The following is a 17,953-nucleotide window of genomic DNA, read 5'->3' on the forward strand; positions in this document are numbered from 1 at the left end:
TGTAAACATACATGCAGTACTTTATACATGTATACTTTACCAAACAAAACTCGACATAACTTAGCATCGTATAATCATGATATTTCTACAATTTCTACTGAGTTATACATGTTTTCTCTTTGAGACAGTGGGAAATGTACAATTATGAAAGACATTCTTAAACACAAAATGAGCACAAATGTCTACTCAACCTAATCCTAAAAAATAACATGTACTTTTAATAATGATTGTTAGAAGTCTGCTCTAAACATTCACCTCTGTTTTTTGAAAATTCATAATATATCTGGAGAGCCAAAAAAGCATTAATTAATAGCATTTTATTTTAATAGAGGAATTGCCTTTTTAGCTCTTAAAGATAAACTTGAGTTCTGGTAAAAAAAGAAAATGAATTCTCACAGAATCTAACGAAACTTACACTGAATGTTCAAGATTACAAATAAATGTCATGTGCCAAACAATTTTGGAAGAAAATGTATACTGGCTGAGTAATGAGCATAGAAAGATTATGACATCGGGGTAGTACTAGCCCCGACACCATGTGTGTTGTCCCATATACATCTATCTGTGTAAGTGATTGTTACTTTACCAAGACTCTGCCAAATTTATGATGATTTTGATGACTCTAGAACCTTGCATTACACACCATTACTTACATGCTATATGATCAACTTTTCTGATCCATTCCACACCTTTTCTTTCACAATGAAATCGCATTACCAGTACTCAAGTTTATCTTTAATAGGCAATACTTCAGCCATCTCAAGTTCCACATCAACCCTTTCTTGATGGTTATGACTCTACTTTGACAAAAGAATTTGAAAGGTGCCATTTGGCATCACAGTGACACAAGAAGTGTAAATGAATAGAATGCTCCCCAGGGAGTGGAGAATGTGCATACATTGTGTGAGGGCAAGCCTGAAAAGCACTTAGAGATATCTTCAATGTATCAAGCGTGGAATATTATTATTATTATAAAAGGCAAACTAGCCACAAGGTTTCTTACTTCTAACAATACAGTACATGTATATCATATGTTTTCACATTTCATGCCTTCTTTGGTCAAAATAAGGCAAATTTCACGAGCTTAATTTACAAACTGCATGGCACAGATCACAATTTGAAAAGTCTATCAATATTAATTAATTTTCCTACAAAATACAACCTCTTTCATGGGCATAATGTATCAGCAATTTTGTGTCTACAGTTTAATGTGTTCTGTACAGTTAATTTTCAAACAGAATTTGAAGCGGCAGGTTACTCTTGTAATTTGGTATGTCAAATGGTACGGGCACATCCTACATGAATAAGTATATTTCTAACTAAATTGTGATGCAACTATAACAAAGGGGTTTCTTATACTCTTACTGTCAAACTGTCATACCACTACCACATGTATGTATGTATGTAAGCCAAAAGCACCAGGGCCCTGTTTGCACAAAGCCTTTTTTCAATGACAAACGACAAAAATCAGTGACAAATCTGTTGATAACCAATCAGAAGCAAGGATTTCAGTAGCTAACAACAAAACTGTCACTGGTACAGGGTTTAACACTCAATGAGCAGCAGAGATAATTGAAAGTCGAATGGAAGGAACGAGAAGGAGAGGCAGACAGAGAAATGGATAGAAGTGGAGTAAAGTGATTGATTATCAGGAGTGCAGATATGGACACCAATAGCCAGTTAAATGAAGGAGGCAGCCAGGCAGGTATGTGTACAATAAGGCAAACAGATATTTAGTATTCACAAAAGGCAAGAAATAAGGAATATCTGAGCTGAAGAGATCATGTCCCCCCCCCCCCCCTCCCCTCCCCTCCCATTCTACGTATGAGATCGGTGCATTTGCAGTCACAGTGTGTACAAGCCCATTTGGGTCCTGTTTCACAAAACTTGTTATCAACGACAAGTTACAATAACTGTTATAAGCTACTGAAATCATGGCATCTGATTGGCTGCGAGCAAATTTGTCATAGAAATTTAGCATTTGTTATAGATAACAAGTTTTTGTGAAACAGGGTCCTGTTTTCAGCTCAGAGAAAAGTACAAAAGATATATGACCCACTATGAAAAACAACAACAGTGACATCCATCACAAACGAACTGGTTTGAAGGATACATGATTCTCACAGCATATTACAGGTGTTAAATGTAAAACTGTAAAAGTTCACAAAGTTTACAAATTCACGATAAGATTCTTGATACAAAAATTGTTAACAATCTGCACACATTTTCGATTTTACTGTAGAGACTACATAAATTGATTTGGCATAACAGTTAAATGTGCATGCTACAAATAATGCAGATAATTTCAGACAAGGAAACCAAACTCTCAATATGATCTGCCAACCATTGCATGAGTACAAATTACACTATAAAAGACAGTGCTCTGATTGTCATAAGGCCTGCTCCGGGGAGGTGCCATGGCAACAATAACTTTGGGCTTTTTGGCCAACTATTCTGGATTGTCATCACAATGCTATATAACAGCAAGAACACTGAGGGAACTTATCTACCAGGCACACAATACATGGAGTAGACTCTACTCTCTGCATGGTACTGCCACTGTACTGCCACAAATATATGTTCCTTCAACTTCCGTCTTTTTAAAATATACAATTTTTAAACATCCAATATCTAGCACATATAGACTATTTTCTCTGTTTCACATACTGCCACAGATATTTTCATATATATTTGCCTGTCTGAATTAAAATAAAATCTTAAAAATCAGACTATCTAGTATATATATTTCTCCTTGTATAAGTACAGACATCTTCAATACTTTACCTACATGTAGTCTCCCTAAAAATGCAATCTCCAGACTCTTTTTGCAGCACTATTTCACTTATATCCTTTAAGGCTCGTTCAGATATTGTGTGGTAAACTTGCAACAGTCGCAAAAAGGTGTCACATTTTTTTTCTTTTTTAAGTGTAAATGAATAGTTACTGTGCGCTGCTAAGGACATGCCTGCATTCACTAAGCTTTTTTTTATAAGATACAAAAATGTAATGAGCAGTACATTTAATGTCATCTTGAAAAACCGCCAGTTTTGTCGTGTCTGAGTGAGCCTTTAGTCTACCGCGTACCTGCATTGATAATTTTCCCCCATCTTCTTCACAAATATAATTTGTAAACACACAATATCTAGCATATATCCTTCTATATGTCATGTTTTACCATGGTCATCTTTAATATCTTTCCACATTTTCTTTCACAAATACAATTTGTAATCACACAATGTCGAGCATATATCTTTCTCTCTCTGATGTGCACTGTACATCCCTGAAACACCCCTACCCACTTGCTGCATTTTCAGTCACTGAGGTCAAAGGTCAAAGGTTGGGGGTCAACTGCTTTGCAGGCCAGTTCCTGAAGAAAAAAAATTGAGAGATGCTACATTATTCAGTGTGCACCTTCAAGATAAATGTAAAACATATAATGGTATCAAATTCTAACAGCCTTCCTTTTTTTAGAATCATTAATTTTAAAATATGTGTAGAATTTGCCTGCTTAAAAAACATGTACATTTACATGTAGCATAAAAGTGCAAATAATCCTTTGAAAAAGTACTTTAAATAGTCTCAAACTAGAAGGCACACATTACAGTTTACTCTTCATCTGTATATTAGTTTATGGACTTGCTACCAGCCTACAGTTTCTACATGTTTAACACCATCATAACCACATCAATCTGATCACTCTCAAATTCATAAAACTTGTTATCAATAACATATGCTGAATTTCTATGACAAATTTGCTCTCAGCCAATCAAATGCCACAATTTCACTAGCTTGTAAACAAGTTTTATGAAACAGGGCTCTGATAAACTTGTACTACACCATCGTAAAAGTGTGTCCAGATTTGATTAGGTTCTCTTTATTTGTTAATACTGGATGCAAAATATTCAAATTTATCAACTTCACTATAACAAATTTCACAATGTCTTCAAGTGCACCAAGCTATGAGGCAGAATCCCTGTATCATAGCAGGATAAGGACATTAGTGCAAGTATCAACATACCTTTAAAACCTGCCTCTGGTACTGATGACGCTGTAGAAAAAAATAACACAACAGAAAGAGAGGCAAATGAGGCTAGAGCAGATTTCAAATCACTTTATCCTGCATACTTATACACAAATTCCTAATCTAACTTTAGTTAAACACTGGTCAATAGTTTTCAAGTTAATTTATGAAGTGGAGTAGGTTTTTCATACTTAACCCTATTTAGCCCGGGGGGGAGGGGGGCTTTAGAAGCCCCCCCCCTCGACATTTTTCGCGATAATTTTTTAACGCAAGAAAATCTTGCACTGAAATTTTGTGATTTTTTTCTTTCGAGTCTTGCGCATCTTTTGAAAGAAATTTTTTCGAAAATCGGACCTACCATTACGTGTCCTTTTGTCTTTGCATGTCAGCCCGAAAATCGCTCATTTTTGTGATTTGTGTACAAAACATATGGAAATCTCATTTTTCAAATAAAGAGATAAAACATTGGTTATTTGGTCTTATTTATAGTTTAGGTGTTTATTTTGGGGTCAAAATTGTTGAATTATTGTTGGAAATGAAATAAAACAACAAAAACAAGAAAATACATAAGTTAAAAAAACAAAGAAATACATAAGAAATTATCAAAACATTAGATAACATAAGGAATAACCCTGGTTTTTCAATTTTTTGTGTTGTATTATTTTTCCAAATGGTCTAACAAATATATGTAGTGAGAAAGAATGCTTAAATGTGAATAATGTCTGATTTATGGGCAAAAATGTGAATTGTATGACCTTATTTGCATAAATTACCATCAATATGCAAATGAGTGAAATTTTCAAAAAATTGAAATTACCATAGTATTCTATACACTTTACTGGACATGTATGCAAATTTTCGCGGCGATCGGGTGTTTCACGGCCGAGATCATAGGGGGGGGGGGGGGGGGGGGGGGGGGCACCTTAGAAGCCCCCCCCCCCCCCGGGCTATGCAGTTTCAAAATAAATGTGCTGTATTGAATGTACTGGTAGGTGGAAATATTTACAACTGATGTGATCATGTGTATCTTCCACCATTTTCAAGGGAAACCCCAGTATTGGAAACGCCCCAATTTCAAAAAATGAAATGGAAGCTCTTATTACCAATCATGCGAAAGAATATGTTTTGAATAATACATGATGATAACAATTTTGCCGGGAAACCGCCTACTAATTGATATATTTGGTAAATTAGTTTATCTATTGGTGTGTGAGAGATAAAAATGCATGTGTCGCGCACATGTGCGTAGTCCCATATACATCTTTCTGTGTACAGTAACAATAAGTTATGTAACTTTATGAAGACTTGCCAAATTTCTTATCATTTTGATGATTCCAGAACCTTACAGTACATCTATGCTAGATGATCAACCTTTTCTGATCGATTTCACAACTTTTCTTTCACAATGCGATCGCATGACCATAACTGGTCTTTATCTTTAATAATGACATTCAGGCTCCAAGTTATTGTGGTGACAAAAAGTGGGAGAGAGAGATGTACAAATAGAAAGACTGAAAACAAAGTGCTTCTAGCACCACTGTGATGGAGGCATAATTATGATACTCGTACCTTAGTCACACCAACAAGATACACCAACAAGATTGGCATCGGATCGACAAGAGACCTAACACAAACATTATATTACCCCTATGGCCAAGAATTGGTTGATTTGGAGTCGTATTATAGTCGGTTTTGTGCTTCGACTGAGGTATGGAATCAAAATCAGGACCAGACTGCTTAATTTGAAGGGAATGGAGGGGAGAAGGACACATCAGACTTACCTCTGGCAATCTCATCCATGGCAAGGGGGTCCTCACATATGGGGCTGTCTACGATCAGCGTGATTAAGGCCTCGGGCGTGACCCCCAGATGACTTAGAGTTGCTTCATTATCCTGGAGGGGTTTCCCCCTGAACAGCAGGGTCTGATCAAAGGGTGCTACGCTGAATGCATGCATGACCTATCAAACAGAGACAAGGTAAGAAAGTTCTGTTATCTTTGCTTTAAAGTCTTTCAGGAACGCTTGATGAAGTGGAGCAAGATCTGGACCCTGTCTTACAAAGAGTTGATATTAATGGCAACTTATTTGCGATTGATATCAATCGCAACAAAGTACATACAGTAAGAGATAGGAGACTGCACACTTGCGATTGATTGGAGGACTTGCGTTTGATTTGGATCAATCGTAACCGTTTAGTAAGACGGGGCCCTGTATAAATGAATACATTTGCTTTATTGCACGTGCTGGTAGATGGAAACATTTATAACCGACGTCATCATGTGTGTTTTCCACCAATATATCACAGCATATTATATGTTAGGAACCAAGAGGGCATTAAATCTGTGCAATAATTAAAATGAAGGTAACAACGCCCTTCTGGCTTCAAGCAGATAATGACTTTGTTTTAGATTTAGTGAACTGCTTTATTTTGCTCCAGAATAAATAAATAAAAGATTTTACATGTAGTGAAAGAAATTGAGTTTTCTAATCATCAAACAATATTCTAGGCATTAAAGCCCCACTTCACTACTTATAGCTACTTGCGCCCTCTTTATAGCAAACAATGCCTAATCGGTGACCATTGGTCCCCCATGATCCCCTTTTCTTGTGTTAATTGAGAGCTGATTTGATGAGATAACCACCTGTCAGTGACCTGGCAGGGAGGTCTAATCCCTCCTGCCCAAACTAGTGCAGATCGGCTTAAATCAATTATTTTCCTGACTGCTAAGAAACCATGCACAGGTACATACTTGGAGATAAGCAACCACAGGACCTACAGTCGTGAGTCCTATCCCAAGGATTTGGTAATTGAGGATTTATGTGCATGTCTTACCAAAGACTTTATTTCTCTTGATGTTACTGTACATTGCAAAATTTAAAGGTATATTGATATCAAGACTCAAGACATATACACATATCTATATGTATGTAAACAATTTTTAGAACAATTGTTAGTATGCTGGGATTGATTTATTATTGTAGAGGTGCAGATATGTCACTGGACTGTCGATCACAAGGTCTGCGGTTCGAGTCCTGCTGCAGCACTAATGTCCTTTGGCAAGACATTGATCTATATTTGCCACACTCCACCCAGGTGTGGTAAATGGGTACCTGGTAGGAAGTTATTCCTTGAAACGCAGAGTGTGTGACAGCTGCTCTGCTAAAGCCAGGGTAATTATGCTGCATTACTGTAGAGCGCTTAAAAAATTAAATAGTGTTAGGCGCTATATAAGCAAATATAATTATTATTATCTACTTTTGAATTATCTCTTACCTTTATCTTGAGTTCTTTGAGTGTGTTTGTTGACGAGACCATGACTTCTTTCTCCCCTCTTACTCGTCTGTGTCGTGAACTCCTCCTAGAGCTCGAGCTGTTGTCTAGTTCCAACTTCATTCGCTTAGGATCATTCTAAAATACACAATAATGTAATTGATCAACAACAAATACAACATTTGAACCATCGTGATAGTGTTGTTGCTTTGTGTGAAGGTAGGAAAACCCTACACATTCTGAATACCTCTTCAAATAAAAACCTTAGAGAAGAACAGGAGCATGAATTGATTCAATGGAAAACTGTAAGGCCTTGTTCTACAGGACTCAGGACTAAAAAAAGAGATTGACACTGCAAGACATAATAAAACAAGATTGGTGTGCCTCACATTTCTGTATATTATAACATACAGATAAGAGAGGAAGCTACAGGCTCATTCAGATATGGAGCGGCAATCAGCCACAAAAGAATTAGAAATCCTGCAGTGTTTTTTGATGTGTAAATGAAAGGCAGCTGAGTGCAACAATGGTCTTACGCTTAATTCTGTGTTACACGATACAGAAATGTTAAGTACTACACTTTACATCAAGATCATTTTTGTTAACGCAATGGTTTACTGCTGCATATTTAAACAAGACTTCAGGGGACTTTTTTATTTGCAGATACTTTATTTCAACCCCCCCCTTCCTTTATATTTAAATGAGAGCATAGTTTGCTGCAGTAGATTACGATGTTGTATGGTTAAACAAGCTTTTCAACAATTTGAGGGTGTTCACTGGGGGGGTTGTATGACGCAGCAACAACTGCTCTCCAATTTCCTGCACTAACTTAATTTCAGACTTCAACCCTGGAGCAAGCCTAACCTTAACCTGAACAGGAACGCTTATTCTAACCCTAGCCTAAAACCTAATTGCAACTATAACCTGACCTTATTCCCTAGCCCTAAACCTAACCCTGAACTTACAACCTAATTGAGACCCTATCCCTAATCCTTTATATTTTGACAAAAAACCTGGAGCTATTGTCACCTGAGCATATATCATGGCACCTCCCTGGAGCAGATCTTCCACAATCAGGGGAGTGTTCCACAAATACTAAGATGGACCTTAAGTTAGACTTAACTATGGCTGGCCATTCATGCCACTGTTTGCTCTCACCGTTTACTGGCATTGGTTTTTCAAAGGATGAAGAAATCGTGGTCACAAATCTACAAAATTTCTATTTTTTTGATAGTTCATTATTGAAGGAAACAAATATTATCTACAGATCATAATTAAGAGACCAATAGTAAGAGCAACCAGTGGCATGAACGGCCTGCCATAGTTAAGTCCAACTTAAAGTCGATCTTAATCTTTATGAAACACCGTGACCCTCCAGAGCACTGACCTGCTGGAAATCAGGATCCTTGTTCTCCTGATCGCTGGATCCACCTGGAGACGTAGCCTCCATGAGGAAGTTGATTGCAGCTTTGGCGTTCTCGCCGACCTCTGGCATGTACTTGCGGATGTAGAGCTTGACCCCGGAGTAAGTGAACCTTGCCTGGTGCTCGGCTAGCTGTCTCTCCTGGGAGCATGTCTGGCAAAGATCTGTGGCAGGTGGAATTATGGGAAATGATTGCAACATGTATGCTGTGGAAATGGGTAAACGACAGCGATTTTCATGGCAAGAAAGTTTTGCGGATCACAACAAATTGAGTGTTGTATCCTGTATGAGTCAATGACTTGCGACATGAAACTTGGGAAATTTTAACCACTCACCAAATTTACAACCATTTCATGCATGCAGAGGTTTGAAGTTTTAAGGAGAAGTTACAAGCATTTAAACAATAGACTACTGAATTATCCTATTCCCCATAGATTTATTAAGGAACCATCCGGTTCCAGTTTGTAATGGCTTAATTCGAACAGAAATTACCAGTGAAACCTGTCTATAAAGACCAAAGGGAGACAAGGAAAGTGGTCTTTATAGGCAGGTGGTCTTTATGTACAGGTTTCTATAGTACATGTTTCAATGAGAAACCGTTTTCAAGGGAAACAAAAAATGTTGTCTTTCTATACAGGTGGTCACTAAAGCAGGTTTGACTCTACCTGGTTCTGTAATGAAGCAAGGCTCGTCCGCAATCACCTTCCATATCCTAATGGGTTGATCTACGATGAAGTTTGCTTTCAGTATCTCCCATTCATAGGGCCATACTAACGCAACTCTGTAGGGGGAAAAAACACATTGCCCACGATCATTATTTGAAATGATTCTTTGATTAAACACTAGCAGTGAAGATCTAAAATCAAGTCATAATTCTATCAAATGATAATTCAATTGAAAGATTGATGGGGTACTGTTTGATAACAAGGGAAATGCTCTTGGCGGTCTCGCCTGCATTACGTTAGGTTAGGACATTATTTATAAGAAGGGTGGCCCATTAGCAGGCACCCAAAAAAAAGAAATCCTCTGAATATAATGAGCATTTTGAAGTGAATATTGACTAAGAATCATTGGAAGAAATTATTTACTATCATTTGTACCAAGATCGATAACTTGAATGAAATATGAACAAATAACAAATATTGATTTCTTTATTCTTATATTAAGTTGTTAAAACATAATCCAAGTCTACCGACCTAAAATGATCTTTGACCTTTACTTTGTGACCCAGAATTTGTGTCATATAATTTGAGATACCTGAGATATATGATAACCCTTGGGTAGAAGTTTCATGTAATTTTAACAAATGTTTTTGAAATTATGCTCAAAATTCAAAATCTTGATGTTGTACCACTGAGTAAATACGCGCAGGACTTCTGCTGCATGCAGTTGCTATTCATTAACACGTGAAAACAAACACGACTGGTTTTTGTTTCCGTTTAAAGCATCATATCTGAACAAGTCTTAAAGGTAAAGACCAGTATTGGAAACGCCCCAGTTTCAAAAAATGAAATGGAAGCTCTCATTACCAATCATGTGAAAGAATATGTTTTGAATAATACATGATGATAAAAAATTTGCCAGGAAACCGCCTACTACTTCATATGTTTGGTAAATTTGTTTCTCTCATGGTCTGTGAGAGATATAGGGTAGTCCCATATACATCTTTCTGTGTATAGTGCTTGTAACTTTACGAAGAATGGGCCAAATTTCTTATGATTTTGATGATTCCAGAACCTTGCAGATGCTAGATGCTAGATGATCAACCTTTTCTGATCGATTCCACAACGTTTCTTTCACAATGCAATCGCATGACCATAACTGGTCTTTACCTTTAAGGGTAAGGGTTTAGGAACAATGGACATTGTAAGATCTAGGGTCACAGTAAGCAGTCTGAAATAAGGAATATGTCAGGTGTATTACATGTAAATTGAACTTAGAGATATAGTTGTTAGGGGGTGTTTCACAAAGATCTTAGGTCAAACTTGACTCTAAGTTGGACTTAACAATTATGGAGAGCTCTTTGTGGTCTTGAAATAAAATATATTCAAAGTTCAAGTATTTTAGACTTTTCATAAATTCCACATCAAGAACATGAAATCTCCCATGATAATAGAAAATATAAATGATTTGAATCAACATTTTATGCCTTTTAAAATAACTTTTACAAAATATTTTCAAGGATGCTAAAGGCTTTCCATAATTGTTAAGTCTAACTTAGAGTTAAGTTCAACTTCGGATCTTTGTGAAACACCCCCATGTGTCATCGAGCTGCTTACCCTGATGTTTCATCAATGGGTGAGATGGTGCTTGGATCTAAGATCAAACCATTGTGTGCGCAGATGAACGAACTGTTTACGATGTCGGTCGGGAGATCCGCTTTGACCGGGTGCCGTAGAAAGCTCCGCCACGCCTCCACAAAGGGAAGTGGGGCAACGTACACTTCCATGGATTCCTTGAATTGAACAGAAATTATAAAATCATTACACACATCTGCATAATTGATTAAAAAGGAGTCCATCTCAAAAGGTCTTGTTACTTTGCAGAGCTAAGCCTGATTTCATAAACTGGTGTCATATATTAGATAATGTAAGACTTGAAAGAAAGTAGCCAAGAGAGCATGGGAAATATTTTGCATATTTCTCGCACTTACCTCCTTTTGTTCCATGACAAAGATCTTATCTCAATTCACACAATACCCTCTCATACTTTACATAAAACAAAGCCCCTCAAAAAAAAAAATTGTGTACTTACTCCCTTCTTCCATGCAGGTCTACTCCTTCCATGAAAGAGCTGTGAGAGGGATTTCTTCTGTTCTGTGGCAAGATCACATCTCTGCTGTGCTTGCTCTGCGTCCTCCGCATCTGCAAGCTGTTGATAAGGTGAGTACAGGGAGGAAATGACCGACATGTAAAAGAGTATGTGGGACAAAAAAACATATAAATAAGTTAATGGGACTACATTAGGCTGTGAGAGGGATTTCTTCTGTTTCAAGATTACATCCTTTCTGGGCTTGCCAGGCATCTTCAGCATCTGCTAGCTGTTGTAAAATACATGGACAGTACATGAGTGACAAGGAAATAATTTTGTATGTAAAGCGCTGTGAAACAACAGTTAGTTTGTAAGAGCGCTATAGAAATGACTTCATTGTATTGTATTGTATTGGGACTAAAGGAAATATTTGAAAAACATAAAAACAAGTAAATGGGACCACATGGATTTAAATTTAGCATTGAGAGGGAAGACATTAGTAAGGTCACGTCTCTTCTGGGCTTGCTCAGTGTCCTCTGCATCTGCTAGTTGTTGAAGGCATAGCACTTCACTTGGACAGAACATGGAGAGAAATGAAGACTGGCACGTAGATGCAGGCAAGAAAAGGGAATTGTGGGACAAAAGGCTGCAGCATATTTCTCATTTTGTAAACATAAATATACATTAATAAAACTATATTAATCAATTAAACATTCTACATAGTGATCAATTCAACGCAGAAATAAATTGCACACTAAATTGCAATAGTGCCCGTATGCATGCATCCTGTCTTAATTTTTTTAATTTTGTGGGTCTGGCGTTAAAATTCAGGGACCGCTGTCGGTCCTGAGTGACTTGAGCCCTGTTTGCTAGGCATGTGTTCTTTGGTGTGTTTTTTTTTTTTTTTTTTTTTTTTTTTGGGGGGGGGGGGGGCAGAGTGATGCATTGTGACTCACATGACACTGCAGGCAGTGCTGGCTGTCGGCTTTAAACTCTGAGGATTCCGGGAAGTATTTGCGGAGGACCTCCCACACTGGTGCAAAGACCAGTCTCCTCTGACTCATGTCTGTGCTCAGGTTCCCTGGATGGGGAATAAGTTATAATGACAAAAATATTCATAATGTTCACATTTGAATTGCGCTTGATATTCCATTTTACCCAAACCCTTAAAGGGCAATCCAACCTTTGTAGTAGGTTCATTCGTGTCAAAGCAGAAAAATAAGAGAAGCAGGATTCACATATATAGGAAGTTATGCACGTTTTGAAAAAGAGATAACTATTATTAATATCTATGCAAATCTAGAATCAGCAAGTACATCAGTTGAATATGATGTATTCACAGACAGCTTTCCCAGTTTTTGTAAGTAAAATATCACTGAATCAAAGTACAGATATTATGTCAGCATCACTGTCATCATCAAACAGCAGCAGCATCATACCGGATTTGCCGGCGATAAGGCCGCACCCCGATTCTGACATTTAAAAAGAAAAAAAAAAAAACTTTTTGTCAAAGTCGGGATTTGATCTCTTGTGTATAAATGTTGAATCGACTAAAATCACCGCCTTAGACCGATCGACCATCCCGCACTGATGCTAGCTTATGTAGTTTTTTGTAATGTATACATTGCGCCTCTCTCTTGTGTATTGAAATGGATTCAAAATAGTGACTTCGCGTGCTGGATGCTTTGCGGCAGCTATGTTAAACGGGCCCTTCTTTTACTTTTGCAATGCATTGGCACAAACTTAGATCAAGATCTATCGGCAGATGTTGTTTTTGGAAGTTTATTTTTGTCTTCATGTCAACAATGCAAGATAAAATTGTCGGTAAGGTGTGTGGAAATGTATAGTTATTGTACCGTTCGTAGCTCTAGTCCCATATGTGCAAATTCGTGCTGGTTCTGACTTACTTTATTTTTTGTTTTTTTACTCTTTCGTCGCATAGGCCGCACCCCGACTTTTTGATATTTTCTCTTCCAAAAATACTGTGGCCTTTATGCCGGCAAATACGGTAATTAATATAAATATCATCACTATCAACACCATTATTATCATCACCATCATCATAATCGTGATCATCATCATTATCAGCAGCATCATCATCATCATCCTCAATATCATTGTCATCATCATTGCTAATAACCTACCATGGGGGCAAAGAAGGTCTTCGTTGAATACCAGTGGTTCTTCATCCTCTTCCTCTTCCTCTTCATCCTGCTCATCTTTCTGCTCTCCGTTTTCTTTTGGAGGGGCTCCATTCTCTCCTCCATCAGCGGCTATTACAGTGTAATATACATACCAAAGCAGGTTAACAAAATATGCTGCTGCGAAAATTTTGGGTGCAAATAAATGGCAAGTTACATTTTTTGTTCTTTTTGGTTTGAGGGGGGGGGGGGGGTTAGAATTACATGGTTTCATGGCCCCCTATAACATGTACTCTTTGATCTTTATGTGATTATAAGAAAAAAATGCACATAAAACTATGCTTTTGTTACGGTATTTGTCTGCCACAAGCAATATATCACCATTTGTTAGTGTACCTTGAGCTATATACGGGCACCAAAAAAAAGGTGGATAACTTGACCTACGAACAAATGAACAGACATACCATGATCCCAGACACATTGAACCTCCAGTATCAAGGGGGAAGACAAATAATACCAACAAAAAGTGCATTGTAAAAACAGAAACAAAACATCAGCATGGAATTCACAATTAATTTGTAATCATTTTATTTTTGATTGCACAATCGTTTTCAATTTGGGGAGGAAACCGATAATGTAGTATGCTGTAATGTTATGAGCTGAAGTTTCACAGCACTCCTAATTTGAACATAATTTATGTGCTCATTATGAAACAGTCATGCACATATTCATTATGAAGCAAACATGCAGAAAGCACTCTTCAATACATCACATCAAACACCATGAATGGGATTATATGTATCATACCTCCAGCTGCAGAGGATTTGCCATTGGGCAACGCCTGGTCTTCATCATCGATCTCCATATCCTCTTCTCCTTCTGTCGCTCCTCCTTCTCCATCAAACTGAGATTCTACCTTCTCAACTGCCATTCTCTTCCACTGCTTTAGAGAGTCTTTACCCACCCAAAAGCCATCTTCACTGAATTCACACACAAAAAAATAAGAAAGAAACTAGTTCTAAGACACATGCTCTGGTGATAATTGCTCTAACAACATCTTGGCCCTTGTTACATGAGTGACAAGGAAACAAGTATGTGGGACTACATGAAATAATTGAGAAACATAAAAACGAGTTAATGGGACCACATGGGTTTAAATTAGTTATCAATAACAAGTTACAATAACTGTTATAAGCTACTGAAATCATTGCATCTGATTGGCTGAGAGCAAATTTGTCATAGAAATTTGGCATTTGTTATTGATAACAAGTTTTACGAAACAGGGCCCAGCATTAAGTTTCCTATACTGGCTGAATTCCTAGCTTGAAACCCTGAACCTAACTCTGACACAAACCCTAAACCTACACGTAAAACCCAATTGCAGTCCTCAACCTACATGCTTGATGAAATATATCCCAGAGCAAATGTCGCAAGAGCAAATGTTGGGCAACTATGAAACAACTAGATGGATGTTCGACTGCACGCAGTCGAAAATGATGCCTCCGCCATAGAGCAATTTTTCAAATTCAAGTTTGATTGTAATCCATTAACAGGTTCGCAGAATATCGCGATTACAAGTTAGTTTTTATATACATGTATGACCCTTTAGTCTTTGATCTTATGACCCTAAAATCTAATCAGGTCAAGATAAATACATGTTTTGATGGTAATCTGTTCATCGGTTTAATTAAATGTGATCATAAGCTATTTTTGCATATATAATGAGCCCTGTGACCTTTGACCTTTGACCCCAAAATCTAATCAGATCATTGGCTCTGCAAGATACATACAGGACTAAAGTTTGGCAGAAATCCATCCATCGGTTCAAGTTCTCTCAAATATGTTTAACAAAAATACTGAATTTCATAGTTACCCCACGAGAATAGCAAAATGCTATCACCTACCAAAGCCAAGAACGCAATTTTCCAGCAGAATTTTCACTTTCACTGGCCCAAAATATTGGAATGCCCTTCCTGGCACATTACAAGAAAAGCCCTCATTAAGTGGTTTAAAAAATGCCCTCAAGCTCTTTTTGTTGCAAACGAATCAGAATAAGTAGTACCCCTCTCCCTCTCTGTCTCTTTCTCTGTCTCCCTCTACCCCCTCTCTCCGTCTCTTTCTTTGTCTCCCTCAACCCCTTTTCTGTTTTTTACTCTCTCATTCTTATATTCTTCATTTATCATCATCATCTTGTCATTCTGCTAATGTTTCTGTTTTATTTTTGTCTCGTTTAATTGTTTGTTTTTCTATTGTCTGTCATGATTTTTTTGATTCCGTAATTTTTTTCAAAATTAAGTTATAAATGTATAAAGTATAATTATTATTGTGCGAACCTAGATCTAAGAAGCTTTGCTTTCAAGTAGGTTCATTTTTTCATTTCTTGTAATTAAATCATTTTGCATTACGATGACTAAAAAACAATGTCAAAAATATTTCAATGCTCATTTCTGCTATATCATTACGTGTATTATTGTTTGTTATTGTTTATATTATGTGAAAAGAAATGGAAAAATAAATTCGCTCTGTATAGAGCTACTACTACTACTACTACTACTACTACTACTACTACTACTACTACTACAGGCTATTTTTGCATACATAATGAGCCCGGTGACATTTGACCTTTGACCTTGTGACCCCAAAATCTAATCAGTTCATTAGCTTTGCTAGATACATACATGACCTAGGTTTGGCAGGAATCCATCAATCGGTTCTTGAGATAACGTGATCACGAGCTATTTTTGCATACATAATGAGCCCGGTGACCTGTGACCCCCTGACCCCCAAATCTAATCAGTTCATTGGCTTTGCCAGATACATACATGGTTTAAGTTTGGCAGGAATTCATCTATTGGTTCTTGAGATAACGTGATCACGAGAACGGGACGTATGTACGAACGGACGGACAACCTTTTATTTATTTATTTATTTCACATCTTTAAAAAGGGTAGCCCGATCAGCATGAGCTGGTTTTCATCAGGGCCCTTTACAACATACATGGGTCAATAATAATGTCAATCAAAACAACAATAAATGCACATTATAATATGAGAGATAATTCGGACATGCAATAAAAAGGCGATACAGTACATTTCATAGTATACGAAGTTCAAATTAAGATAAGGTATGCTATAGATATTTATAAAATTGTTGCGAATACTGAAAACATAATGCCTCCGGCTACTTCGTAACGGAGGCATACAAATGGGGAAGGGTTAAATTACAGTAGTGCTGGCAATGACAGGACTTTAAATAAACTTGTTTTAATTATGCATTTTCTGTGGGAGACCTTATACTATTCACAAGGAGAAAGCATTATTTAACGCCCCACTGACCTACTTGTAGCTACTTGCTCCCTCTATATAGAAAACTTCCCAAATCGGTGCCTGTTGGTCCCCCATGATCCTCTTTTTCTTATGTTAGTTGAGAGCTGAGTTAATGAGATAGCCACGTGTCAGTGACCTCGCTGTGTGGTCTAATCCCTTCTGGCCCAGTAGTGTTGACGGTCTTTAATGGGTCTTTTGATAATGACTTTTTGAACACACCTTCACTCTGCCATCATGTAAGTTGAAGAACAAAAGAAAAGTTTTGGCAAAACAAATAAGACATTGAGCTACATGTACCTTCGACATATCGTAGCTTATAAGTGTTCCTGAAAAAAAGAAAATTAAACAAATTTAGCACAAAAAAAAACTACCTTTGACATTTTGCTTTGGTGTTGTCGGTGACAAACTTCTGATCGGCGACCAGCTGGGCTTGGATCCTCATGACCTGGCACTTCTGTTTGACACACGCTAGACACATCTTAGACTGTGTCATTCTAAGCTGTAACCCATCACTACCATACTTTGCAAACAACAGGTCAGCCTAAATGAAAAGAGAAAGCAGAAATTAACAATTTCAATTTCATGCAGTTCATTCCAGAAATAGAAAACCTAATGATATATTCTATTACATTGTATATTAAATACATTCAGTAAAATAAAGAAAAACCAGCTGAGCCAGGATCGTCATGACCTGGCACTTATATTTGACACACGCTAGACACATCTTAGACTAGAACATTCTGAAATGTATCCCATCACTACTACACTTAGCAAACAGGATAGCCTAGATGAGAACAAACAAGGGTATCATAGTCAAGTGGTTCAGATACTTGACTGGAGATGAAAGAGTCTTGAGTTTAATTGCCATCACCACAATTATGTCCTTAAACAAGGCATTTTATCAACATTGCTTCTCTAGCCAGGCATTAAATGGGTACCCAGTAGGATGCACAGGGGTGATAGTGAGCACTAAAAAAAAAAAATAGGTTTTTTGTTTTCCCCTCAACCACGCCCCCCTTG

The 17,953-nt window shown here is 37.3% G+C and overlaps 1 protein-coding gene across 1 annotated transcript in view; it reads right to left on the reverse strand.

The window, feature by feature from the left end:
- Positions 1-1,969: 1,969 nt before the first annotated feature.
- LOC115918523 (ubiquitin carboxyl-terminal hydrolase 48-like) overlaps positions 1,970-17,953 on the reverse strand; it is a 34,804-nt gene continuing 18,820 nt past the window's right edge. Inside the window, exons 15-26 of the mRNA XM_030981729.1 lie at positions 17,305-17,474; positions 14,415-14,587; positions 13,611-13,739; positions 12,423-12,547; positions 11,470-11,586; positions 10,995-11,170; positions 9,381-9,496; positions 8,680-8,879; positions 7,296-7,430; positions 5,803-5,980; positions 4,019-4,048; positions 1,970-3,367 (exon numbers count right to left, since the gene is read on the reverse strand). Coding sequence (XP_030837589.1) covers positions 3,345-3,367; positions 4,019-4,048; positions 5,803-5,980; positions 7,296-7,430; positions 8,680-8,879; positions 9,381-9,496; positions 10,995-11,170; positions 11,470-11,586; positions 12,423-12,547; positions 13,611-13,739; positions 14,415-14,587; positions 17,305-17,474 — 1,572 coding nt within the window. The 3' untranslated portion in view covers positions 1,970-3,344. The remainder of the gene's footprint in view (positions 3,368-4,018; positions 4,049-5,802; positions 5,981-7,295; positions 7,431-8,679; positions 8,880-9,380; positions 9,497-10,994; positions 11,171-11,469; positions 11,587-12,422; positions 12,548-13,610; positions 13,740-14,414; positions 14,588-17,304; positions 17,475-17,953) is intronic.

The sequence above is a fragment of the Strongylocentrotus purpuratus genome, unplaced genomic scaffold (assembly GCF_000002235.5).
Source record: "Strongylocentrotus purpuratus isolate Spur 01 unplaced genomic scaffold, Spur_5.0 spur5_contig_822, whole genome shotgun sequence".
Lineage (NCBI taxonomy): Eukaryota > Metazoa > Echinodermata > Echinoidea > Camarodonta > Strongylocentrotidae > Strongylocentrotus > Strongylocentrotus purpuratus.